This window comes from Bos javanicus, chromosome 21 (genome assembly GCF_032452875.1).
Source record: "Bos javanicus breed banteng chromosome 21, ARS-OSU_banteng_1.0, whole genome shotgun sequence".
Taxonomy (NCBI): domain Eukaryota; kingdom Metazoa; phylum Chordata; class Mammalia; order Artiodactyla; family Bovidae; genus Bos; species Bos javanicus.
The window spans coordinates 20625864-20652840 of NC_083888.1; the positions used below are offsets into that span (position 1 = coordinate 20625864).

The following is a 26977-nucleotide window of genomic DNA, read 5'->3' on the forward strand; positions in this document are numbered from 1 at the left end:
GGTGAATAGCAGCTGACGTGGCTCCTAAAGGTTACTTCAGGCAAAGATCAGGAAAAGACAGCTGTGAGTAGTGAGTGGAGTGATACAGAGGCAAAGCATATTTTCACTGTAGTGTGCAAATTGTTAAAACAATTTGTCTTAGAAGAAATGAAGCTTGGATACAGTGCTTAGTGCTAGAAAGCTGACAAGTAAAATCTGGGTCATGTTTTGGAAGTGGAAACGTGTCCTGTATGAAATCCAATTTATCATTCCTTTGGCTGATGATAAGAAACCTCCCACTGGACTTTTTAATCTTCTTAGAGATCATTAAAACATTTCCGAGACTATAGGTTATGATGTTCAAAGCACTGAAATAAGCATCTTTCTTTACAGACGCCTGAGAAGAGTTACTGGAAGTCCCCAAGCTCTTGTAAAGCCACACCAAGAAAGGTCCCTCGGACACCACAGACTCCACTGCGCACCCCGGAAAGGCTGCAGAAATCCCCTGCGGAAATGACCCCTGCCAAACAGGTCATTTTTAAGGAATTCTTGAAAGACTTATCTCCACATGGCTGGGATTCACCATCGCAACCAAAAGTCACCCCTCGGAAAGGACACTCCCTGGCAGAAGGTGCCTCTTCTCTTGAAAAGGTCCGGAGAACTCCCCAGAGACAAAGTGGTCAGCCCCCCAGATTTTTGCAGAATTCTTCTTGGCCACACTTGGTGGACTCCAGTCCGGAAAGCACCTCCTGTCCAGCAGCCCTGGTTTCATCAACTGCCCCGACCAGGACTGAGTGTCTGACCCCTAACAGATCCTCTGCTCGAGCACCTCCCAGGACAGCAGCCTCGGGGCTCCAGAGACAAGCCGCTTCCAAGGGCACATCTCCAAGTCAGAAACACCAGCTCCCCCAGGGCTCTGGAGCACCCCGGGCAGAGAAGCTGCCGCAGCTGTGGAGTAACAAAGCTGTCAAAACCCCAGAGAGACCAGGGAACGCAGCTCTGACTTTTCCAAAAAGAGCCGTTACCTCTCTTTCATGTGGTATTTCCAAGGAGAGTTCACTTGGGGAATTTCCCATAGCATCTCTGTCCTCTGGACAAGGCGGCTGGCAAGAAGTCCAGAGATCACCCAGTGTCACCACACCTCCCTCCTGTTCTGCTCCCTTGACGCCCCCCAGTGCCTCACAGGTAGCTCCGTCTGACCTCTGGCCCCCTCCGCCCCCTTCCAAACATGGGAAACGGCATAACAAGACCTCAGAAACAGAACAAGACTTCCTGGAGGGCCAGCCTGACAGCTTGGCTGCTCTGAGGGTTGCCATAACTGACAACCCAGCTGCCATCACAGACACTGGAAAGAACCAGAAGGCAGCGACCCTCTCTTCTCCAGCTTCGCCTGAACTTCCAGCTTACCCTGGAACTGGCTTTGGGGGTGACTGGCATACGTCCTCTCCTTTGCTTATTGCAACAGACTCGGACTGTCTCACTCTCCTGGATGAAGCTGAGCACCATGGCCATGATAACTTAAAAAGCAGCATTTCACCCCTGGACGGAGGTGAGGGGTTAAGGATGGGTACGTGTGAGAAGCCGTCTCCGTGTGACCCCAGGATTCTTCCCACCTCTCCTTCCTCTGGACCCCACTCTCCCCTGATGCCCCGCTACGACCCACACTGCACGGCAGACATGAAGCAGTGCCAGGTGGCCACGCAACTAGAGGATCAGCAGGCAGCCCCCTGGCCCTGCGGAGCCCCTGCCAGCCCGCAGACCTATGAGGTTGAGCTGGAGATGCAAGCTTCTGGCCTCCCCAAGCTCCGAATTAAAAAGATAGACTCCAGCTCTTTGCCAGAAGTTGAGCCCCCGCCAAGGGAGGAGAGCTCCCTCCCGGGTCCCAGTGTGCCCAGGGCCAGCAAGTCCTCAGGCAAACCCGAAGCCACCTGCCTGTCGGCCCCCTGCCTTCGCCCCTCGCACAGCACCCCTGGCAAGAGTGGGGGACAGACCTATATCTGCCAGTCATGCACCCCCACCCACTGCCCCTGCGGTACCCCCTCTCCTTTCCAGACAGAAGTTGGGGTTCCTTGGACCCCATCTCCCAAGCACAGTGGGAAGACGACTCCTGACACAATTAAAGACTGGCCCCGCAGAAAGAGGGCGGTGGACTGCAGCCTCGGCCCCTCTGCTGGGAGGAGCGAGGTCAGTTCCGACCTTCCCGGGGGAGTGTTGCCACTGGAGCTGGAGGGCAAGGAGCGAGGCCTGGAACTTGGCATTGGCAGGCCCCCCATCCTGGGGGATTTTGAGCTAGAGGGTGTGTGTCAGCTGCCAGACCAGTCGCCTCCCAGGGACAGCGTGCCCAAGGCTGAGGAGGCCTTCTCCTGGGGACAGTTTGGGTTGGGATCTAGGAAGAGATGCCTCTCTGCTGAGGAGGCGGCTGAACGACAAGTGAAGAGGGCCTGCGATCAGCAGGGAGACTCAGAAGAGCGGTCTCCAAGCACAAGCATTCGCCAGTTGCCCTCCGCGGCGGACGACGAGGTGTTCGTCCCAGGTGAGTTTGCCATGTTGGGCTGTGTGGGCGCGGTGTGACCGAGGGGACACCGGGGGAAGGCTTGGGCTTCCTTGTCAGGGCCGTGGGCTGCGCTGACCGTGCCATTGCTCCAGGTGCCACCCCGCCTCCCGGCTGTGCTGTGCGGAGCTGCCTCTCTGCCAGTGGGCTGCAGGCGCTGACCCACTCTCCACTGCTGTTCCAGGGGAAGACACCCTCCTCTCAGCGTAAAGACGCCAGAGGTAATTTGTTGGAGGTCCTAGAGACATCACCAGGATCTAATTTCTGTCCTTTGGTTAGCTTGATCTCAAGTTACCTCCGGGGTTTTCAGGCAGTTGAATCTCGGAGGGGTCGTAGAGTTAGGGTGGTTTTATCCCCCGCCTTGTCATGGGCTCCCAGAGAAGTACCACTTTAGAACTTATGTGCTTTGGAACCACCACCACCAAAAAAGAAAAACCCTCAAAATCCTACCAGATTGCTTGAGCTTCTTGAAGACAGTGACAGAAGTGGGCGCACAACCACTCACTGCTCGTCTGGGTCCCTGAGGTTGGAGGGGCGAGCGGCCCAAGTGGCAGGTGGTGTGTGTGGAGCCAGCCAGCCGTTTCTCCTCAGAGGTTACACCCCTGGGTTTCTGTCCATTTGGTCTGAAAAAGGCCTGGCTATTATAATCACCCTTCAGACTCTAGGATTCCCCTTGACCCCACCTGGGAAGAATGGGATTGAACCTGTTAACTGCACCACGTAGCTAGAATTGTTGAGGCGGGTGCAGGAGGCGGGGGCCTTCAATGGTTCTCCTCCCTCAAGACCATGATATAAATCATGCGAAATAGCAAAACCCCCACAATCTGAGACAAAAAAGAAGGTGCAGAAAACTGAAGCGCCACAGGTTTTCTGCATTTTCAGTTACTAGTTGCCGTTTGCTCAGTGCTTACAGTAAGAGTAGAGGGCCTGATAAACAGTGTGGGTAATGAATGCTTCCACGGGATGAGCGCGCCTACAAGCAGTGCTGGCTTTCTTAAGTCCATCTCCATGCGTAATCCTCTGCAGGTGAAGCCCACTTTCCTCTGTTGTGTTCTCCGTTATGTCCTGCATGCTAAGTCTTTCCACCTTTTTCTAGATGAGGATGTGGATGTATTTTCCCCCACGGCAGAAGACTCTCCTTTCAGCCGAGCATTCTCCAGGAGACGCCCTATCGGCAGATCTTATTCACGGAAGAAGCTACTCAGCTAGTTAGAACCATCTGGGGGACATATAACTAAACACTACCGACTTTGCCCGGAGCCACTACACTTCCTCACAAAAGTGCTCTGAGAGCAGTTTTCTCTGGAAACACACGGAATTCCAGATGTGTAGAATAAATGCATTCTTAGTCATATGCCCAGAAACCCGGTCCATCTGAGCCAGGGCCCTGCCAGTCCACTTCTCATATGTAACCCTCAGCTTGCTGCACAGAAATAGGAATAACCAGGGCTTAATGAAACTGAGGAAATTTAAAACATGAAGGTGAGGCCAGTCAGGTCCCCACGGGCAGAAGGAAACTGGGGCCTGGTCCCAAGCCTCTTTTACCAGGATCAGCTCTCAGAGTCCCAGTAGAATGCCTTCAAGTTTTCAAATCCCTTCTCTGGAATCCATCCACCCCCAAGCCCAGCCCTAATCCACCACGCCTGCCTGGCCTTAGTGAGGTGGTATGCTGCTGCTAAGTTGCTTCAATCGTGTCCGACCCCGTAGACGGCAGCCCATCAGGCTCCCCGTCCCTGGGATTCTCTAGGCAAGAATACTGGAGTGGGTTGCCATTTCCTTCTCCAATGCATGAAAGTGAAAAGTCAAAGTGAAGTCACTTAGTCGTGTCTGACTCTTAGTGACCCCATGGACTGTAGCCTACCAGGCTCCTCCATCCATGGGATTTTCCAGGCAAGAGTACTGGAGTGGGGTGCCATTGCCTTCTCCAAGTGAGGTGGTATAGCTGGTAGTATAACTCAGTGGCAGCCTGGGTGTCCAGAATCAGACAAGGAACTGTAAGGCAGGATCCCATTCCAGCCCCACATCAACAGTGACCATGGCAAGTTCAGAACACTCTGTGTCACTTGTGAAATGGGAGAAGGACCCCTACGTTGGTCCCTCCAGTTGCTATAAGGCTAGGACCCTAAGACAGAGGCAGCACTTGGAAGCAGCGTACACAAAACAAGGCTGTGTTACAGGGGTAGAATAAAGGTTTGCATTCCCTGTGTAACAATAAAATCATCCTTAGCATTTGGTGCATTTCTGTGTAACATTCCAGCCTGAGGTTAAATATGACATATGACCATGGTCCAGCTCTAGTGGTTTCCAGAGCAGCCATATCTCAAGGTCGGCCCTGGGAGCTGGCCAGTCCCCAGCACGGTTCCTGTCCTTCACAGGGAAACTCACCTTACCCTGCAGCCCAGCTGGCTGTCAAGTCTAGGCCAGGGCCTTGGCTAACAGCTGATTCAGAACCATCTCACGGTCTCTGAAAAGTTTTCAAGCCTGTTGTGTTTCCAGATCTGAGTCCTACTATGATCTTATCAATAAAACCCACTGTTTTTTCCCTCCAGAGATTATTTTCATTTATTATAAAATGGTTTTCTGAAACTCAAGCCAAAAGGTGGCAGAGAGAGACAGGACGGTGGAGTAGAAGGACTTGAGCTCATCTCTTCTCACATAGCCAGGACATGGAAGCAACCTAGATGCCCATCAGCAGATGAATGGATAAGAAAGCTGTGGTACATATACACAATGGAGTATTACTCAGCCATTAAAAAGAATACATTTGAATCAGTTCTAATGAGATGGATGAAACTGGAACCTATTATACAGAGTGAAGTAAGCCAGAAAGAAAAACACCAATACAGTATACTAACGCATATATATGGAATTTAGAAAGATGGTAACAATAACCTGGTGTACGAGACAGCAAAAGAGACACTGATGTATAGATCAGTCTTATGGACTCTGTGGGAGAGGGAGAGGGTGGGGAGATTTGGGAGAATGGCATTGAAACATGTATAATATCATGTATGAAACAAGTCGCCAGTCCAGGTTCGATGCACGATACTGGATGCTTGGGGCTGGTGCACTGGGACGACCCAGAGGGAGGGTATGGGGAGGGAGGAGGGATCAGGATGGGGAACACAGGTATACCTGTGGCGGATTCATTTCGATATTTGGCAAAACTAATACAAGATTGTAAAGTTTAAAAAAAAAAAAAAAATCACAACTGCTGAACAGCCATCAACAAAGATGCTCTACACCCAAAGACCAAGAAGAACCACAAGACAGAAGGAGGGCCGCTTTCACGATGTAATCAAATGCCACACCTGCTCAGGTTCTCCCACAGGACTGAGTTCTGAGCCCACGTTAGGCTCCCAGCCTGGGGGTCTGGCATCAGGGGGAGGAGCCCGAGAGCATTTGGCTTGAGTGCAGGAGCTCCACAGGACTGGGGGAGACAGACTCCACTCTTGAGGGCACACACAAGGTTTCATGAGCACTGGTGCCCGGGGCAGAGCAGTGACTCCATTAGAGCCAGAACCAGACCTACGTGCAGGTCTTGGAGGGTCTCCTGGGGAGGCAGGAATTGGCTGTGGCTCACCATGGGGACAAGGACGCAGGTGGCAGACACCTCAGAAAATACTCATTGGTGTGAGTTCTGGAGGTCACTGCTTTTGCACCAAGACCTGGCCCCACCCGACAGCCTGCCGGCTCCAGTGCTGGCATGCCTCAGGCCAAACCAACAGGGTAGAAACAGTGCCTCCCATCAGCACACAGGCTGCCAAAATAGGAGCCAGCAGCTGCCTACAAACACCCCTCGACAGTCCTGAGCCAGAGGGACAACCCCTCTCCACCCACCAGTGGGCAGGCACCAGTCCCTCCCATGGGAAGCCTGCACAAGCCTCTTAGACCAGCCTCATCCACCAGGGGGCAGATACCAAATGCAATCCTGCAGCCTGAATGGAGACCACACACACACAAAATTAGACAAGAGGATATGGCACAGAAATAGTTCCAGATGAAGGAACAAGAAGATAAAACCGCAGAAGAACAACCAAGTGAGGTGGAGATAGGCAGAACAGTCAAGGTGATCGCCTACGTTTTATAAAACTCTTAGAGGAAAGCACAGGCAGCACGTTCTTCGACATAGATCACAGCAGTATCTTTTTAGATGCACCGCCCAGGATGATAAAAATAAATGGTACCTAACCTAATTAAGCTTAAAAACTTTTGCACAGCAAAGGAGACCATAAACAAAGACAACCCACAGAATGGGAGAAAATATTTGTAAATGAAGCAACTGACAAGGGCTTAATTTTCAAAATACACAAATAGCTCATGTAGCTCCGCATTAAAAAAAAAGACAACCCAATCAAAAAATGGGCAGAAAAACTAAATAGACATTTCTCCAAAGAAGACATACAGGTGGCCAGAAAACACGAAAAGATGTTCAACATCGCTAAGTATTACAGAAATGCAAATCAAAATTAGAAGGCATCGCCCCACACCAGTCAGAATGGCCATCATCAGAAAGTCTGCAAACAGTGAATGTTGGCGAGGGTGTGGAGAAAAGGGAAGCCTCTTGCACTGTCAGTGGGAATGTAAGCTGGTACAACCATTATGGAGAACAGTATGGAGGTCCCTTAAACTAAAAATAGAACTACCATATGATCCAGCAGTCCTACCCCTAGGCATATTATCTGGAGAAAACTATAATTTGAAAAGATAAATACATGCATTCCAGTGTTCACTGCAGCACTATTTACACTAGCTAAGACATGGAAGCCATCTAAATTTCCATCAGCAGAGAAACGTACAAGACATGGTACATATACACACTGGAATATTACTCAGCTATAAGAAATGAATGCCATTTGCAGCAACACAGACCTAGAGATTATCATACTAAGTGAAGTAAATCAGACAGACAAATATATGCTATCACTTATATGTGGACTCTAAAAAAAATACAGATGAACTTATTTACAGAACAGAAACAAACTCATAGACTCTGAAAACAAACTTATGGTTACCAAAGGGGGAAGGGAACAGAAGGGATAAATTAGGAGTTTGGGATTAACATGTACACACTACTATATATAAAATAGATAACCAACAAGGACCTACTGTATAGCTCAAAGAACTCTACTCAAAAATCTGTAGTAAGCTGTCTGAGAAAAGAATCAAAAAAAGAGTGGACATATCCATGTGCATAAACATTCTGCTTCACATCTGAAACTAACAATGCTATAAATCAACTATAAAATTTTAAAAATTATATTAAAAAAAAAGCCAAAACATGGCAACTGGGTACCACATCCTAAAGGAAGTGACAGGTAGAAATCTGCACCTTTTTTAAACAAGTGATTCAAGTCCAGTTCTGGTCTGTAGCCCGAATTTGTTGACTCTAACAAGAAAGATCAGGACCTGATTTAGAGCTTGAGGTAAGGACTCCTTCACAGAAGGGAGCGTCAACACCACACCTTTGGGCAGGCCCCAAATCTCCCAGGTGTGCCTACAGGGGGTTTTTCCTGACGTCGATCATCCCTGGGCTGACCCTCCGCAGTTCCCGCCGGGGCTTGGCCAAGGGCCCGAGGTTCCAGGGCAGACCCGCCTCACCCACAGGCAGCACCCGCCCCACTGGGAGCTCAGCGGCGTCCCGCTGCCGCAGCTCCTCAGGAGAGCCCTGCTCCTCACTGCACAGGCTCGAGCGTTTCCACGTCAACGGTAACGGGGCGTGGACCAAGTCCCGCATCTCCTCCCGTGGGCGGGGGGCACCCTCCATGCCGGTGGGCTGCCAGAGAGGCTCAGGCGCTGGGTAGAGCTCATCCTCACTTCCAGGGGCTTGTCTGTTCTCCAGGCACGGGGTCCTCTTCTCCCCACCCATCACTGGCAATAACAACATCCTTGTCAGAAATGGAGGTAGCCAGCTACCCCTTCCTGAAGCCCTAGCCTTCTTCCAACACCCCCATGCAATCAACAACATATGGGATGACCCAAGAGCTGAAGGCAGAGTGGTTTCTAAACTCTGCCCAGAACAAAGAAGACCTGACGTCAGGGCTGAGCCCCGGCCGGCCTGGTGACAGCACGCAGCAATTACCCCTGCTCTGGCTGGCAGCACTCAGGCTACTGAGCTTCTGCTTCAGCTCCTGGTTCAGCCGCACGTGGCGGCCCAGCTCCTTCTCCAGAGCTTGGATTCTGGTCTCGTACTGCCTCCTGCTGTCCGCCAGCCCTTCGCCAAGATGGTCTGGAGAAAAAAAGGCAGGAGGAGGTGGTGAGGGGCTACAGGGCAGGCGGCAGCCCCCGTGGCGGGCCCGGGCCCCACCTCGGCTCTGCTGCAGCAGCAGCTGCACGTGCTGCTCATGTCCCCTCTGCTGCAGGGTCAGCTGGCGGTCCATCTCCAGGCGCTGCCGCTCCAGGGCCGCCTCCAGCCAGTACACCAGCCTCTGCTGCTCCTCCAGCTGCAACTCGAGCTCCGAGAAGGCCACCTGCTGCTGGTGCTGCTCCTCGCGGAGTGTCACCACCTGTCCCCAACAGCCAGGCTCAGCCCCCAGCGCCGGCTCCCTTCACCCGGGACTGTTCACGCAGGGGCAGCAGGCGTGTGGCCAGCTCACCGCCCGCGCCGTCCACCTCCCCCCACCCCCGTGAAGGCGGGGGTCTGCAAGCTCCAGGACCCACTTTGTCGAAGTACTTGCAGAGAAGGGCTCGGGTCTCCGAGGACGAGAGGTAGCTGAGCTTGGCCATGAGGTTCATCTCGCACTGGGACAGCAAGGAGGCTGAGGCCCGCAGCACTCGCTGGCGGCACGTGATGGCCTCGTTCTTGTACTCGATGGCGGCGTCCAGGGCCTCAATGGCCTCATCCAGCTGGAACAGTGTCCGCTCCTCCTGCAGGGACACGGGGATGGGTGGAGGGGGACACGGGCTACCCACTCCATGGGTCACCTGCCCCCTGAACACCGAGGTCCTGGGCAGAGTCGTAATGGCCACACGCAGCCACAACCCAGCCTTTATGTGCCCGCTTGTCCTCAGAGCCAGAGGCACCCCCGCCCGCTGCAGCAGGAGCAGAGGCACATCCATCTGAGCCTCGGTTCGGGGGTCAGGGAGGCCAGGGCTCCGCTAGGAGGCTGCTCTCTGAAGCTCACAGCCTCTGGAGTTACCTGTGCTTGGGAGACCCTGCTCTGAAGGGAAGGCGTGGCAGGGCTGCAGAGGCACCCAGGGTCTGCTGGGGTCCATTTCCCCTTCTTTTAAATTTTAACTTTTTGGCTGCACCATGCAACATGTGGGATCTTAGTTCCCCAACCAGGGATCAAATCTATGCCCCCTGCAGTGGAAGCACAGTCTTAACCACTAGACTGCCAGGTAGGTCCCTGGGGGTCCGTTTCTCTAACAAAAGCTCTCTCTGCTGGCAGGAGGGCAAACCTATGTGGCTGTGAGGTATGCTGACATGGTCCTGACTCGCGTCCCATGTTGGGAGTTGAGAGGTGTGAGCACGCTATATGCCTGAGGTCAACGTGATACAGGACACAGGACGAGTCCCGACTCCAGCTGGGGCAACCGAGGGCAGCGAGGCCCAGCTGTGTGTCCCAGGCCCAGGGGCTGGACCAGCGGTGGGAGGGCTAGTCCTGCGCCTTCTGTGGGGCTGACACCTGGGAGGGATGTGTGTCCTGAAGCAGGGAGGCCTGCACCCAGCGGAGAGCCGGGGCTAGGGGCAGAGGGGAGCAGACAGCCGGGCCGGCTCGCAGGGCGCACCTCAGGCGACAGCAGGCTGCCCTGCCTCAGCTTGCTGTCGATCTCCAGCCGCTGTTTCAGCAGCGAGTCCTTCTCCTGGCGCAGCGCGTCAATCTCCCCACGGATCTGCTGCTGGCTCTGGGCGCTGCCCTGCCGCAGCTGCCCGCTCTTCTCGGACAGCTCCTTCTCCAGGTGCTCCAGCCGGCTGGATACTCGCACAATGTCCTCGTTGAGGGCCTGGGGGCGGCACCGCCGGTGATGAGGAAAGGGGCAGGCCCCACCCTCCCAGGGGCCACAGGAACAGGCCAGCCCTGCCATGGAGGCTAAGGAGGCGTGCTGTCCAGCAGGAGGCCTGACTCTCAATTCTGTACAAGCTGGGGAGTGGGGGCCTAGGGGACCCGAGCCTCTGAAGAGGGGCCCCCAGAGACGGCCCGGAAGGAGGATACAGAGACACTAAGGACAAGAGGGGCAACATGGGCAAAGGCAGAGAGGATGGTGGTGGCTTGTCACTGAGATGACCTGACTCCAGCTGGTGATGGGAAGGAGGTGGGGTTAGTGGCCAAACCCCAGAGGCCCTTCGGGAACCTAATGTGGAAGGAAGTGAGGGTTCTAATGGCCAAGGGACTTCCAGAAAATCCAGCTGAAACCCTCTAGGACTCCATGACAGCAGAAGATGGTCTGGAACCCTGTGGGCATCTAGCCCAAGCACCGGCTCCTGGGACAGCTCTGGGCTCTGTGTGAAGTGACGTACCCCTTCTCTAATCCTCAGGGCAACGCTGTGGTTCCATCTAAGAGGAGGAAATTTGGCTGCGAAACTCCCTACTCAAGAGGGAGCAACGAAGCCAAGTGGAGCTGGGTGGGTGGGGCCTGGTGCAACTGCCTCCAACCCGAGTGAAGGCTCTTTCTCTCTGGCCAAACCACCTCTACACCTGTGGCTCCTCGTTCTGCCTGCAGAGCAGGTGGCTAATGAGGTACAATGCTCTGGGGGCAGATACCTGGAGAGGCTCTTCTACCCACACATCAGAGCCCGGATCACAGACACTCTGAAGATGCTCAGGGTAGAGCCCACAAGGACAGTGGCGTGGCTGGAACTCACACGGCAGGGGCACCACCGAGAAGAGCCTCATCCGTCCAGAGCTCACCCGGCAGCATTGCCAGCTGGAGACATCTCACTTGGAAGGACCTTATCTGATGGCATCTCACCCGGCTGGGCCTCACCTGGTAGGATCTCACCTGGCTGGGCCTCACCCAGCTGGGCCTCACCCGGCAGGATCTCACCTGGCTGGACCGAAGCCGCTTGCTCTCCAGCCCCGTCTTCTCCTGCATCAGGGCCTCCTTCTTGGCCAGGATGGCCTCCCGCTTGTGGAGCTCCTCCCCTAGCTCCTCCAGTGCCCGCCGCTGCTGCAGGACCTTCTCCATTTCCTGGTCCAGCCACTTCTTCTGCTCCTCAATCTTCTGAGGGACAGCGGGGGAGGTGGGCAGGAACTCAGCTCTCCCCTCTGGCCACGTAGGTGGTGTGGATGGCCACCCAGCTCAGGGGGGGAGAATGGTGTGCCCACTGGCTGACCCCGCAGGGCACTCTAGCAACTGGCTACGGGTGCCCCAGGGGTGTGGTTCAGCCCAGACCCCACCTGCTGCTGCTCCAGGCTGACCACAGAGCCGTTGCTTCCGCTGCGCCGCTTCCTCTGAAATGCCGCGATCTCTTCTGTCTTGATCTTCAGGATCTTCTGCTGCTGCTCGTGCTTCAGCTCCAGCTCCTGGGCACAAAGTTCAGGGTGAGTCCGGTTGGCAGGGCGCTGTGGGGTACCAGTGTCCTCCCACAGCCCGTAATCCCCAAAGCCCACAGGAGTGCCTTCCCGCTCCCAAGACAACCCTGCCCAGCACCCCCCAGCCTCACAAACACAAGATTGCTGGACCCCTTATCTGGTTCATCTCACTGAATTCTCACCCTAGCCCTGAGTTTCCTGTAACTCTCACTTTCAAGTGAAGAAACAGACTCAGGGAGGCCACGTGACCAGCCTTTTACGGTCGCGTGGCGGTACGCGCTCCCCTCGCCTCCTGGCTGGGACGCAGCCACCCCGCCAGCCAAGCACCCAACCTTGACACGGTGCTGCCGCTTGTTCATCTCCGCCTCCAGGCGGCGCTTCTGCTCTGTCTCCTCGCGAAGCCGCCGCTGCAGCTGCCCCTGCTGCTGCCGCATGAGCTGCACGTTCCTCTCCAGCTCCTGCAGCCGCTTCTCACTCTGCGCCGACAGTGATGCCAGCCGCTCTGTCGCCTGCTTCTTCTCCTTCAGTACCTGGACCAACACAGCTTCCGCTGGGCTGCTCATGGCAGCTGCCAAAAGCCGGGCATGGCGCCTGGCACTCAACAAGGACGGGCAGGACGGAAGGACGATGAAGAGGGACAGACAAAAGGGAAGACAGGCCAATGGACAACAGACTGATAAAAATAGCAAATTATAAAAATGTCAAAATACTGTGACATTTACTGCATACTACACAGCACACCAAGTGCTCTCATATTAAGTGATCCTTAGAACCCTACGAAACGACTTCAGAGGTTTCCTACTTAACAGATTAGGAAACTGAGGTGCAGAGAGGTTAGGAAACTTGACCCAGGACCCACAGCTAGTAAATGGCAGAGCTGGGATTCAAACGCAAGCAGTCAAGGCTCCTGAACCTTCGCTCTTAATCACTCTACTGCAGTGGAGGGACAGGTGCAAAGATGAGTGGATGGAAGGGTGGGTGGACAGACAGATGATGCGATCATATCAAGGTAAAAAACAGGGGACTTCCCTGGTGGTCCATGGCTAAGACTCTGAGCTCCCAAAGCAGGGGGCCTGGGTTTGATCCCTGATCAAGGGAACTAGATCCCACATGCCTACAACTAAAAGGATTCTGTGCGACACCTAAAGATCCCGCATGCTGCAACTAAGACCCAGTGCAGCCAAATAAATTTAAAAAAAAAAATTTTTTTTAAGTAAAAAACAGGACGAACAAACAATGCAAGGATCGATAAACAGAAATAGAAGACAAATGAACAGGCACATAAATAGTCACTCAACTGGTAAAAGGATAACTGCATGGATCAGACACCTGGACTGGTGGGTGGATGGACAGAGGGATGATGGGCTGCAGGGATGGATGGACAGACAGCTGCAAGGGCAGACTCATGGAGGGAGGGGAGGGCCACAGGAGGGAGGGTTGCTTCCTTCCCGTACCCTTCCCTCATCCTCGATGGTCTCCTAAGGTGGTCTTCAGGCACGGCCCACCTCCCCGCCTCTGCCTCTGCTGTGTTCAAAGATCTCCAGCACTGCCAGCTCCTACCTAATACCAGCCTCACTCTGGAAGGCCAGGAGGGCGTTCGCACCAACAGCTGGGGCTGGAGCACCCCCTGGTTCCACAGTGGGCGTGGGCTCTGGGGCTCACACAGGTCTTGATCCCAGGACCCCAGCCTGGGAGGCTGCAGCCACCACGCCTGGGGTTCTGACACTGACCTGCACTTGGTTCTGAGCGGCAGCAACCCTCTTGCGGAACTCCTGGAGCTGCGAGCGCTCACCAGCGTCCTGGGGCTCCCTGCCCTCGAGCTCCCGCAGCTGCCTCTGGCCCTCGCTCAGCTCTGCCCGCACCCGCTCCGCCTCCCGCTCCAGCTCCTGGATGCGCTGGCTGTGCTGACGGTTCAAGGCCTGGGCAGCCTTCCCTGGAAGAACCGGGGTGTACTCAGCACCGGAGACCCCTCCCTGAAGCATCGCAGCTCCTCCCCCGTGGCTTTCCCAGACCTCTGTCAGCCCCCAGCACTTACAAGGATTTCACAATGACTACCCTCCAGTACTGTGACCATTTACTACTTTTCTTTAATTTGACTTATTTTTTATAATAGCCTTTTCCATAGCAGTGACCCAGAAAAAATACAGGTTAACTAGTTTTCCTGTTATCTAACACATGCTAAAATCAATATGTAACTTGAGCCACCATACAACTAAGCCTCTAGAACTAACTTCCATTTGTAGGAGACAGGTCAAAGGAACAAGCTAAATGACGCCACAAGGAAGCTAACAGACAAACCCAGAATATCTGGGATCTGGAACATTCTACAGGATGACTGAAAAGGTGAGCGAAGGGAGATTTCAGAGACCCCCACTCCAGTACTCTTGCCTGGAAAATCCCATGGACGGAGGAGCCTGGTGGGCTACAGTCCATGGGGTCGAGAAGTGTCGGACACGACTGAGTGACTTCACTTTCCCTTTTCACTATCATGCACTGGAGAAGGAAATGGCAACCCACTCCAGTGTTCTTGCCTGGAGAATCCCAGGGATGGGGGAGCCTGGTGGGCTGCCGTCTATGGGGTTGCACAGAGTCGGACACGACTGACATGACTTAGCAATGAGCGAATGTGTGGACAAGCCCAGAGCTGCACACAGACACTGTTGAAGAACTGCTTCTGTTCGGAGCACTGTGAGGGCATCAGTTTAGTTAGATATGCTAATGGCATTTTGGTTAAAATATCCAAAAAGAGGCATACTGAAAGGTGCAGGAATGAAATGACATGAAGTCTTGGATTTGCCTCAGAATATTTCAGCAAAAAAGGACTTCCCTGGTGGTCCAATGGCTAAGACTCCATGCTCCCAATTCAGGGGGCCCAGGTTCAGTCCCTGGTCAGGGAACCAGATCCAGCATGCCACAGCTATTAATGAGTCTGCAAGTTGCAAGCAAAGATCTGGCATAGCCAAGAAGTTAGAAACAAAAAATTTCAGCAAAGAAAAAAGGGAGAGTTGATGCAAATGCGGGCCAAGCTTGGAAATGCTAAATCTGAATGATGGGTATGTAGGGACTCTCATATGTCTGTCTGCAATTGTTCCCAATACATTTTATAATAAAGTCATAGCTATTAAAATTAAAAAGCTTGACCAGTCACCACCTAGAACCATCCCCTGCTCACTTGCCTGTGTCACCAGCAGCAGCCGTACTACTATGACTGGGGGACGCTGTTTGCTCCCCAGGACCGCTTTTGCCCCGTGCAGCGTCTGACACACAGCAGGCAACTGATTAGTAACAGTACGAAGCTTCCTGAAAACCAGTCTAAGCATTTTACCTGAATTAACTCATTCCAACCACCTAAGAAACAGGTGCAGTTACTCTCTCCATTTCAGAGCACACAGCGGTTATCCTACCTGCTCAAGGTCACCCATCTGGAAGAAGCTGAGTGGGCAAACATCTGGACCCTGCTCCTAACCACCCACCCTCAGGTGGGAGGCCCGGATCAAAGCTCCTCCCTCACCTGTGCGCACCAGCTCGCCAATGAGCTCCTCCTTCATGCGGATGTTGATGGCCAGCTCACGGATCTTCTGCTGGGCTTGGGCCAGTCGCCACTCAGAGGCCATGGCCGCGGGGGCCTGGCGGGGCTGAGCCAGGGCCTTGCTCCCACCAACCACTGTAACAGGCTGACGGTCAGGGCGGCTGCCGCGACAGATAGTGGGGGAAGCAGGGGTGGCAGGAACAGAGGGAAGAGGAGGACTGCCCTGGCCAGGGGCAGCCAGAGATGGTATGTGGACTCTCCAGGGTGGCCAGTCCAGGACCATGAGTGGGTAAAGGGGTTGGGACCCTCTCTGCGCCCCACCCAGCTCACCTCTGGGTCCCGGGATAGCTGCACCCAGCTCCTCCAGGCGAAGCTCTGGGCCCTTCCTGTTGAGTGGACTCTCTGGGCAGGCCCCCATCCTCTGGTTCCACTTGCTGATCCCATTCCTGGAGGGCAGAAGGGGAGTCTGTACCCCTCCCCAGCCCTGCCCCAGCCCAGCCTCCTCCCAGGCCCAAAGGGGAAGAGAGAACCCCAGGCCTTCCATCACCCCAGGGTCACCTTGACCCCAGGATGTCCATCTGGTACAACTCAGAGGCCAGCGGCTGAGCTGAGAGGGTGCAGGGTGCCGAGGGCCACCTTGGAGGCCGAGAACCAGGAGGCCGGGTCCGTCCCTCAGCACACCCACCCCAGTGAGAATGCTTGATTCAGAGCCCACAGCCCCTGCCTGCTTTCCCCAAAGGCTGGCCAGGCCAATGGAGGCAAGGACACCCTGAGACTACAGTGGGATCCCCCTCTTGCCCAGCTGAGGCCCTGAGCTGGTCCTTGTCAGGTGGGCCATGGGTCCCACTCACCTTCGTGGGTACAGGCTCTGTCGGGGCAGCCCCTCCTTCTCCTCCTCCTCTTCCTCTTCCTCTGCCTCTGATGCATCTGAAGAGCCACTTCCCGGCCTGTCTCCCTCTGTCAGAAACTTGGCTCCAGCCTCCCTGCCATTTTTCATCTGCTGGGGAATGCCCAGGTTTCAGGACAGGCTCCCAGGGCCTTCTCCATCAGCCATTTCCCCCCACCCAGTCTTCAGCCCGCTTTGCGTGCTCTTCAAGCCAGACCTTACCTTCAAGATCTAGCTCCAATGATATCCGAGAGGCCTTTCCAATCTCAAATTGGAACATAAACTTCTCCCCTCCTCCCTTGTTCCTTCCTCTACTCCTCCTGTTCTCTTGACCCCCACCACCCCCACCCTGCTCCAGCCCCCACAGCTGAACTAGCACTCCTCAGGGGACAACCTCCCCTTTCCACCGTGTATATAAGTCATCTGCAGCAAGTCTTATCTCACCAACAACGCCCCACCAGAGTAGGGGGTGGAGGGTCCGTAACAGGCTTCTTCCAAACCCACGTCCTCCCACCCCTCAGTCCCTCTGCCCTTTAGAGCTCAGATGACCCAGAAGTTTCAGGCAGATACAGGAGCAGCCCTTGTCCAAAAGGCCCCAAGTGACAGAACTAGAAACAAGAGACCAAGTGCAAGGAGATCAGAGCTCATGGAAAACTGAACTTGCAGAGGAAGGCATCCAAAGATGGTGTGTGTGTGGGGAGGTGACTCCAGAGGTGATGAGCTCCCCATCCCTGGAGGTAGGCAAGCATTCCATTCCATACTGGAAGCCAGAACCCTCTCCGTAATCCTCACTCCAAGCAATCTCCAACTACTCCAAGGATGCTCCATGGCACCAGATCCTTCTGAGAGGCCCTACCCAAATTTGGGCCATTCCTCCAGGAACACCAGAAAGGGGCATTTCATAGCTGGTCCCGTGAAAGCACGAGATGAGTGACACATTCCCCAGGATTGCCCCTCCCCTGCCTGAGCCTGCCCAGGTCAACCAGCAGACACCGAGCCTTGCCACCGTCTCACCTCTCCCCGGCTCTCAGGGCCAACTTCATCTCCAGGAATGCAGGCGGGGGGAACCATGCCCAGCACATGGGTGTGGGCACCTCCCAGGGGGGCTGTGTGAGGCCGGGGCACAAAAGACCCTGGAGGCAAGCCCTGCAAGATCCCTGGGGCCCCCCAGCCTGGCCGCACCAGCTCCAGCCGCAGTCGCAGCTCTGCCATCTCCTCCTGCTGCTCACGAAGACGGTCACTCTGCAAGACATGGTCCAGGTGCTGATGGGAGACGTGGATGAGAGAGAGGTAGGGAGCCAGGGTGCTGACAGGCAGAAGTGCAGGAAAATGAAGAACACGTCTGAGACCACCCTGCCCTCTCTGTGTTAAAATGGAGGGCCAAATGCCTCTGACCACCTCTTGGTGTCCCTCTGGAATACACAGTGCATTAGCTCAGGTTTAAACTCTCCCACCCGCCACATCACCGACTCGATGGACGTGAGTTTGAGCAGGCTCCGAGAGTTGGTGATAGACAGGGAGGCCTGGTGTGCTGCAGTCCATGGGGTCGCAAAGAATCGGACAGACTGCCTGCCTGAACCGACCCTGCCCCATCTATCATTCCCTCCATATTCATGCCACTCACTGCCACCAGGGGGCGCCAGGAGCTGCGCTGACCTGGTTATCTTTGCACAAAAGGAAAAGCAGGGCTCAGGAGTCTCATGGGGCTGCCCCTTCAGTCCCAATTCCAACCCGCCTTCGCACACCCACTTGCGCCAATCCGTTCCTTTCCTCCGCACTTCTGCTCACACCTCTACCCATCCTGCCAGAACCCACTCCGACACAGCTGCTTCGCCTCCCGTCATTAGTCTCCCCTCCCCACCACCACTGTGGCAGGGGGCGCCCCACCTGAAGTTTGTACTGCTCCATGGCGTCCTCCAGCGCAGCCAGAAAGTCTCGGTTCTCCTCTTCCAGCCGGGCCACCTGGCTCTGCAGGGCCAGCAGCTGCAGCGGCCCCTCATCTTCCTAGGGGGGCAAGGAGAGCAGCTTCAGGGGAACAGTAAGGACGAGCCTGCCTATCCCTGAGTCACCCCGCCGGCCCTGCTTGCTACTCTGCTCCAAAGCCTGCCTGCAATGGGAAAGGGGTCCAGACCCCACATGGCCTGCAGTCCCCTCCACAAGCCATTGGGCTATCTCTTGTCATTAATCATATTTTCATTACCAGTAATATCACCACCACAATTATTAAGAACTAGCTTCCACCAGCACTTATGACACCCTCAGTCCTTACATCCCGAGGAGGTAGATACTCCTGTTATCTTTATTTAACAGATGGAAACCCTGAGGATACATCAAGGTCATCAGCAGAAATGCCTCTGAATCCCTGTATGGAAAACCTTCTTCCTCACCTCCCCCACCCCGCCCACCCCAGGCCACCCCCGGCCCCTGGTCACCTTTCGCCCGCCGGGTCCCTGGGTGGCCTGCTCCTCGGCAGAGGCGCTCTCGATGCCGCTGTCGGGCCCGGAGGCGGAGCTCAGGGCGCTGCGCTCGCCCTCGACGGCGCACAGCCAGTCGCGCACCTTGCGGGCGGCGGCGCCGGGCAGCCCGGGCTCGGCCTGCAGCTCGCGCAGGAGGCTGTAGGCGGCGTCGGTGCGGGCTCGGTAACGCGCGCACTCGGCGCCCAGGCGGGCAGTGGCCGCGGCGGAGGCGGCGGCAGGGCCCGGGGCGCGACGGCCCCGGTGGATGATGCGTGTTTCCGACCGATGCCTAGGCGGCCCCCGGGCGCTGGCCACGGCCTCCTCCGGCCCCCGCTCAGCCTCGGGCCGCCAGTTGACAGTGGCGCGGTTTCGAATATTCTGGGCGCGGCTGGCGTAGTTGAGGGTGTTGAGGGTCTCGTCAAAGTCGGAGGAGGAAGGGCTGATGCAGGCGATCATCATCGTCTTGGCGTTCCCGCCCAGGGAGTCTTTGAGGATCCTGAGGGCGCCAGGGAGATGCGTCAAGGGCCCCAAAGTGCCAGAGCCAGAGGTTCAGACCCCAAAGAGGGTTTGAATCTCTGTGTGGCTCCCTGTGGGCCCAAGACTTCAACCACGTGTAGATTGTGCCCCAGAAACCAGAGGGGGACCCATCTCTTATCTCCTCACCCCAGCCAGAGAGGCCAGACAGGAGCCAGGACAGACTAAGGGGCTCACGGGGCCTCTTTCCCCTGGGCCAGCAGCAGCGGCAGCTCACCGGGTGATCTTGGAGTCCCGGTAAGGGATGTGGCTGCCCCGGCGCTGGGGATCACCCAGGGCACTGATGACGTTGCCTAGCGCCAAGAGGCTGCTGTTGATCTGGATGCTCTCCTTGAGTCGCTCGCCTGTGCTGCCTGTCTTGAGCACCCTCTCCGAGCCCGCCAAGTCCACAAAGTGGAACTTGGAGACAAGCAGCTGGCCGGCCGCAGGTCGGGGCAGGCGGCTGGGGGCGCGACCCCGCTGCTCCAGGGTCACGGTGAAGATGGTGTGGGAGCGGCTGGAGAGGCGGTTGAGGTGTGTGGCTCCCGTGTGCCGCGCTGCATTGCCCATCTCCAGGAGGCTCAGCACCTCGTCCAGGCCCTCCACGTCCACTTCCTTCACCCCACACAGCACTGTGGGCACAAAAGGCTGTGAGCCCAAGGCAGGGCAGCCTGAGGCTGATCAGCCAGGAGGGCAGGCTGAGCAGGACTGGTCCTCTAAGCTCTTCCTGATTCAGGGGCCCCTTCGGCATGCCCAGGGGGTCCTGCCCATCCTGCTTGGGGATTTAAGGGGCTCCAGCTTCCCTGGTAGCTCAGCTGGTAAAGAATCTGCCTTCAATGCAGGAGACCAGGGTTCAATCCCTGGGTTGGGAAGATCCCCTGGAGGAAGACACAGCAAACCCACCCCAGTATTCTTGCCTGGAGAATCCCATGGACAGAGGAGCCTGGCGGGCTACAGTCCATGGGGTTGCAAAGTGTCGGACATGACTTAGCAACTAACACTTTCACTTTTTTCAGCTTCTCCCATGCCCACCTCAGTGACTCTCACTCTGGGTACACCAGTGTGTACTGAACTCACTCTGGGTACACCAGTGTGTACTGAACTCAGCAGAGACAGGGAAATGAAAGCAAAACTTCCCAGAGCTTGAGTTTCCTAGTTAGGAGTTACCCCTCCTCCAGACAGGGTATCCACCCTAAGCAGGTGAAGCCTCCCCAAGCCAGGTTCCCCACTCCCAACCAGAGGACCCAGGAGCCTCTTACCAACATTCCCACGATCGTCCTCCCGGAGCTGGATGTCCCGGCTGGCGGTGCCCACCTCCAGCAGGTCTCGGAACTCCTCCTTGTACACTTCCAGGTAGGACACGTGCACCAGACAGTCCAACAGGTCATTCTCATCAATCAGCTTGAAGGCCTCGGCCATGGCCCGTGGGATGATGCCCTGCTCGTCCTCGTGAAGGGAGGCTGGGGAGACACCGCAGGGCCACCTGCCATGGTGCTTTCAGCTGGGCATAGCGCCCACGAGGCCCAGAGGCTCCTGCCAGAAGCTGGCGGATGGGGCTCCAGTGTGGAGAAGGTAGAGGCAGAAGCCTTACAGGCTGGGCAGCCAGGCCAGGCTCCAGGGTGCTCAGGCAGAATTTCAGAGTTGGAAGCAACCTCTCAAGGTTCAACCAACCACTTTCATGGTGTAAGCATCTCCACTACATCCCTGCCAGACAGTCAGATAACCTTTGTTTGATGACTCCTGGGGACTCATTATCATAGTCTATGCTCAGTTATCTAAAGAAGCCCCTAAATTTATGCCAAGGAAGTAATAAAAGGATGTTCAGAACATACTCTTCCTCATAACTTAAAAAAAAACAAAACACCCTCAGTGTCCATTGCAACATCCAAGAAGGGGTCTGATTAAATAAATTACCTTATATTCACAATGGCACGCTAAGCAGCCATTAAAGTTTTTGCTTGAATAATAATTAGTGATATAGAGAAATGTTCATGATATTAATATACTGTTAAGAAAATAAAACAGGATACAAAAGAATGGTACATTGGTACCATATTTTTTTAAGTATAAAAATTTTCACCAGGAAAAACTGAATGCTAACAGGGTGAGTGAAAGGCAATTATCAGAAAGTGTGGAAGTGTTAGTCCCTCAGTTGTGTCGCTCTTTGCGACCCTGCAGACTGCAGCCCACCAGGCTCCACTGTCCATGGAATTCTCCAGGCAAGAATACTGGAGTGGGTAGCTATCCCCTTCTCCAGGGGATCTTCTCAACCCAGGGATCAAACCTGGGTCTCCTGCATTACAGGCAGATTCTTTACCATCTAAGCTACCAGGGAAAGGCAGTTATCAAATAAGTTTTCTTTTGTGGATGTGCTTTTCTGTATTTCCCTAATTTTCTACAACAAACATGTACACTTTTCAAATCATGGTCCTTAGAAGTGGGCAACGCCTTCAATTGGCCCAAAGCATCTCTTGCAAAACTCTGTTCCAGAGCCTCATGGAACCAGCCCGCTTCCCTGCTATGCAGCCCCTGGAGCATGTCTCTTCCAGGACAGTCTCCCTTCCAGCCATCCTGACCCTTGACAACGATCCTGACAACCTCTAGAGACAAGACAACTTCCCATGCCCTTCCTCCCAGTGAGGTCTCCAGAACCAGACAGTATGATCCCATCTCTATGGACTTGAGAGGGCCGCTCACCTCGGAGGACTCTTCTTCCTGCCCGACCCAGCCCAGTGACACAGCTGATCCTACCCTGGCCTGCAGATGGAGTTAGGAAACCCGCCCACCCTCCTCCAGCCTCCTCATCTTCAACAGGAAATGGCAGAGGCAGAAATTCAGGAGATGTCTGAGGCCCCTCAATGAAGGCAGGAGGTCTCAAGCCAGGTCACTCACCCACACTGGCCTCCCCCATGGTGTACGTCTTCCCGGAGCCCGTCTGACCGTAGGCAAAGACGGTGACATTGAAGCCTTCAAAGAAAGCCTCGAGAAGGGGCTGTACACAAGCCTGGTACACAGCCTCCTGCCCGGCGTCCTCATCCAGCACCACGTGGAAGCCAAAGTGGCGGTCTCGGCCCAGGGTGACCCGGCTGCGCCCCGGCTCCACCGTCAGGCAGCTCTGGTGCCCGTGCAGCAGCTCCTTGCGCAGGAGTGGGCGCACTCGAAGGGCCACCCTCACGGGGGCCTCCTCGGCCCCTGGCAACCTCTGGGCCTCCAGCCCCATGTTGAGAGACTGCTGCTCCCGGCCCTGCAGAGAGAGGAAGAGGCCCCGGCCATCAGCACCTGGACTCACCTTGCAGGTGACCTGGAGCCAGTTCCTGCAGCTCCTGACCTTGGAGGGATTAAAAGGGAAGTGGTCAAAATTCAAAACATCCTCTGTGCCCCAACCTGATGCCCAGATGCTGCAAGAGCCACAACAGAATCCTACACGGTAGCATTTCACGGCTCCCAGCACTGACAAAATGAGGCCCTAACTCCTCCACTCGACACCCAAAGGCATCTGTGTTCTTGCTGGGACCCCATCTCCTGGAAGACACACACACAAGCAGCACTGTACAAGGATCTCTTTTCCCAACACCCACCCATAGTCTCTGCCTTCGTAAAACTCAGCATTCAGAAAACTAAGATCATGGCATCCGGTCCCATCACCTCATGGCAAATAGATGGGGAAACAGTGGAAACAGTGAGAGAAGTTATTTTCTTGGGATCCAAAATCACTGCAGATGGTGACTGTAGCCATGAAATTAAAAGACACTTGCTCCTTGGAAGAAAAGCTATGACCAACCTAGACAGCATATTAAAAAGCAGAGATATTACTTTGCCAACAAAGCTCTGCCTAGTCAAAGCTATGGTTTTTCCAGTGGTCATGTATGGATGTGAGAGTTGGACTATAAAAAAAACTGAGTGCCAAAGAATTGATGCTTTTGAACTGTAGTGTTGGAGAAGACTTGAGAGTCCCTTGGACTGCAGGGAGACCCAACCAGTCAATCCTAAAGGAAATCAGTCCTGAATATTCATTGGAAGCACTGATGCTGAAGCTGAAACTCCAATACTTTGGCCATCTGATGCAAAGAACTGACTCATTTGAAAAGACCCTGATGCTGGGAAAGATTGAAGGCAGGAGGAGAAGGGGACGACAGAGGATGAGATGGTTGGATGGCATCACTGACTCAATGGATGTGAGTTTGAGTAAGTTTTGGGAGTTAGTGAAGGACAGGGAAGGCTGGTGTGCTGCAGTCCATGGGGTTGCAAAGAGTCAGACACGAGTGAGTGACTGAACTGACTGCCTTTGTCACCTCACATTCCCCGCTCCCCCATCTTAAAGAGAGTCAGCACATCCTTTGAGGCCAAGCCCCCACCACCAGATACTGCCAATTCCATCTCCTAAATATCAAGTATATCCGCTTCTCTCCATCCTATTACCCAAGCCCGGATCCCGCCCACTGGGCAGAGTATTTACCAACCTCTTCACTGGCTTCAGCCTCCCTGCACCTTCCTATGTGACAACCAGGGGCATCTTTCAAAAATGCAAATGTGACCACACCACTCTCCTGCTTAAACTGCCCCCAAAAGAGGCGAAAGGGGCTCCCTAATGCTCTAGATTCAAAACCTTAACAGGAAAAACTTTTAATGGACCCTGCCTACCTTGATGACTTACCCCCTAAGACCCCACATTTCCTCACCTTTCTGTGCCTGCAGCACACTCAGCTGTTACCAGGGCCACCTCCAGGGAGCGCCCTCCCCTCCAAAGAGGGGCGTCTGCTCTGTGGCCCCCACCACTCATCCACCCACACCCACCGCTTTAGTTCTCCCATCAGCCACTGACCACTCCCTTACCTTGCAAAAGCCGGATTATCCACTGGTCTCCCCTCACCTCCCAAACTGGGGGCTGGGAGGCAGAGGCCCGCCTGTCCCCTTCATGGTGTATCTCCAGCACCCAGCACAAGGTCCGACGCTGAGTAGCTGATGAGTAGTTTACATCCAGGGAACTTTCCCCATCCCCACTCGTCGCCCCCACCCCGAGGGTCACAGCTCTTTATTTTTCACTACTTCTCTCAGCACCTGTAATCGTTCGCTCGGTCGTTCAATCATCAGTCCCAGCTGGGTGTCCGGCCCTGGGGCCGCAGCGGTAACTGCCACGCAATACTACAGGCGCCTTCGAGCATCCCTCAGTCACAGCTTTTCCAGCCCCGCGGTCCCGGCTTCTCCGCGCCCGGACTCGGGGCCCAGTGCTCTGCGCACCGAAGGCGCCCGGCCCACATCGGGGGTTCCGGAGTCGGAGGCGCCGGGCACAGGACAGGAGCTCCGGGAAAGTGGGAAAAGTGATTACAAAGGCGAACCCGACTCTCGCAGCGTGGGTGCTCGCTCCTCCTGGCCAGGCCCGGAATGCCGGCCTCAGGCCCCGACTTAAGGAAGGGGAGTCTCCGGTCCACTCGGAGGGGCCTGAAGGACGTTAGCAAAGATGGGGAGGGAGGGAGTGGTCCTCGTGCTCGGTCAAGGGTCCCCAGGGTGCCGACGCCCAGTGCCACCCAACCCAGGCCTGCACAGGGAAGGGACGAGCCCACGCCCCCTCCCTCCCACCCACCTCCACCCCTCCCCGGCCCACACCCACCTGCTAGGGTGCGCGCGTCGTCCCCCTGCGGGGCACTGAGGCTCTGAGCCCCAGCGCGGCGCGGTCGGATGCCGTCACTGGGACCCCCGCCCACCAAAACATCCCGCCCCTCATCCGCAACTCCTCCCGCCTGGGAGCTCCGGGGCGGAGGCGCGGGCTGCGCGGCGCCGGGGAGTCTGTCCGCAGACTGGGCGGAGCGGGGGCGGAGGAGCGGGGAATTGGGCGTGGCCTGGGCTGAACGGCTGGACCACCGGCCCCGCGACCCCCAGCACCGCCCCGAATCGCGAGCGCTGCGCGCTGATAGTATCTACTCGCTGAAAGCTGGGGACACAGCAACCAACAAGGCCGCCCGAATTTTCCGAGCTGGAAAAACCCACCAGCTGGTGGAGCGGAGCATCCAGGTTTATGATGCAAGTTGTAACAAGTGGTAAATGAATACTAACTAGGAGACAGTTTCGTTCCACGAGCATTTGCTAACCCTGAGACTCCGGTTAACAGTAGCCTAAAAATCAATTCCTGCAGAAGGAAATGGCAACCCACTCCAGTATTCTTGCCTAGGAAATCCCGTGGACAGAGGAGCCTGGAGGGTTACAGATAATGGGGTCGCAAAGAATCGGACACGACTAAGCGACTAACACTAACTAAAAATCAACTACTGTAGTTCGATTGTTCATTCAGGCGCAGAGACATTCCCCCTTCCTTTCTATCGCAGCCCTCCCCACGCCCCGTCAAAGCTCAGCAAAGCTCTCCCTTCCTAGAGCCCAGGAAGCCTCCAGCCTTGTTTTCGTCTGATTTCACTACCTCTTCTAAAGCCGAGAAGGACTTATCCCCTCTGAGATATTCGGGAGTGGGATGGTGTGGCAGAGGCCCTGGCTGCTCCTTGGGCACTCACACCAGGAAGTCATCGCTGGGCCCCTTCTCTGCCCCAGAGCTAGGGTGACCTAGGGTGGATGGATGAAAGCACTGGGGAGCTCCTGTTCAGGCCTTCTAGCAAGCTGGGCAGAGAGCAGGACGGCCTGAGAAATCCTGGCCCCACAGTTCTGGCTCATAAGTGCCCAGTTTGGAATGGGCATGGGATCCACTGGTGGACCACACTGCCACCCAGCCTTGGGTTCCTGGCTTGACAACTGGCCCTAGAAGAGGCTAGTGGGAGGTGGGGTTGCCACAGAGTTCTTAGCCAGCCTCTGCAGTTGGGGAGGCAATTCTGTGGGTGAAAAGTCAGTGGAATTCCTGCAGAGGGGGCTCATCCTGCACATTCCTGAGCAGGAGCTGTCCAGGACACTGCCCTCAGACATCTCTTCCAGCATGCCCCACACCATCCACCCCATCACTCAAGCCATATTTGACTCTTGTCTTCTCCAATATACCACCAAGTTTCAATGTTTAGGAAAAGGCAATGGCAACCCACTCCAGTACTCTTGCCTGGAAAATCCCATGTACGGAGGGGCCTAGTGGGCTGCAGTCCATGGTGTCGCTAGGAGTGAGACACGACTGAGCGACTTCACTTTGACTTTTCACTTTCATGCATTGGAGAAGGTAATGGCAACCCACTCCAGTGTTCTTGCCTGGAGAATCCCAGGGACGGGGGAGCCTGGTGGGCTGCCGTCTATGGGGTCTCACAGAGTCGGACACGACTGAAGCGACTTAGCAGCAGCAGCAGCATGCTTAATACAATGAACATTAAAACCCAAGTTGTAGGACTTCCCTGGTAGTCCAGTGGTTAAGAATCCTCTGCCTGCGTTCGATGCACATGCATTCGATCTCTGGTCTGGGAAGATCCCACATGCTGGGAAGCAACTAAGCACGTGCGCCCTAGAGCCTGTGCTCTGCAGCAAGAGACACCACTGCAATGAGAAGCCCGAGAGCCACAAGGAAGACCCAACACAGACAAAAAAAAAGCATGATAAAGGTATGTTATTAAGTGTAACGGCTGTTTTTCCATCTCCAAAACTGTGATTCAGTTGGAGGTGCATTTTGTG

General features: G+C 55.2%; 2 protein-coding genes across 6 annotated transcripts in view; one reads left to right on the forward strand and one right to left on the reverse strand.

Moving 5' to 3' along the window:
* The window catches only part of TICRR (TOPBP1 interacting checkpoint and replication regulator), a 43244-nt gene extending 38166 nt beyond the window's left edge, over positions 1–5078 (forward strand). Inside the window, exons 20-22 of the mRNA XM_061394422.1 lie at positions 373–2512; positions 2626–2751; positions 3627–5078. Of these exons, the coding sequence (XP_061250406.1) occupies positions 373–2512; positions 2626–2751; positions 3627–3739 (2379 nt within the window). The 3' untranslated portion in view covers positions 3740–5078. The remainder of the gene's footprint in view (positions 1–372; positions 2513–2625; positions 2752–3626) is intronic.
* Positions 5079–7444: 2366 nt separating this feature from the next.
* Positions 7445–25087, reverse strand: KIF7 (kinesin family member 7). 5 transcript variants are annotated; one of them, XM_061394425.1, is made up of 20 exons: positions 24999–25087; positions 24449–24829; positions 22283–22634; positions 20650–20850; positions 19629–20022; positions 18854–19373; positions 18309–18425; positions 17436–17663; positions 16387–16532; positions 15866–15981; positions 15518–15670; positions 13737–13939; positions 12339–12536; positions 11872–11997; positions 11519–11695; positions 10262–10477; positions 9191–9397; positions 8838–9036; positions 8613–8759; positions 7445–8401 (listed from the first exon to the last, which is right to left on the reverse strand). In XM_061394425.1, the coding sequence occupies exons 2-20, from the start codon at positions 24476–24478 to the stop codon at positions 8028–8030; spliced, it is 4104 nt and encodes a 1367-aa protein (XP_061250409.1). In that variant the 5' UTR covers positions 24479–24829; positions 24999–25087; the 3' UTR covers positions 7445–8027. The 5 variants fall into 5 exon arrangements, with proteins under 5 accessions (XP_061250409.1, XP_061250408.1, XP_061250407.1 ...); XM_061394424.1 differs by having other exon boundaries at positions 11519–11692; positions 16387–16535; XM_061394423.1 differs by having other exon boundaries at positions 16387–16535.
* Between the last annotated feature and the right edge of the window lie 1890 nt (positions 25088–26977).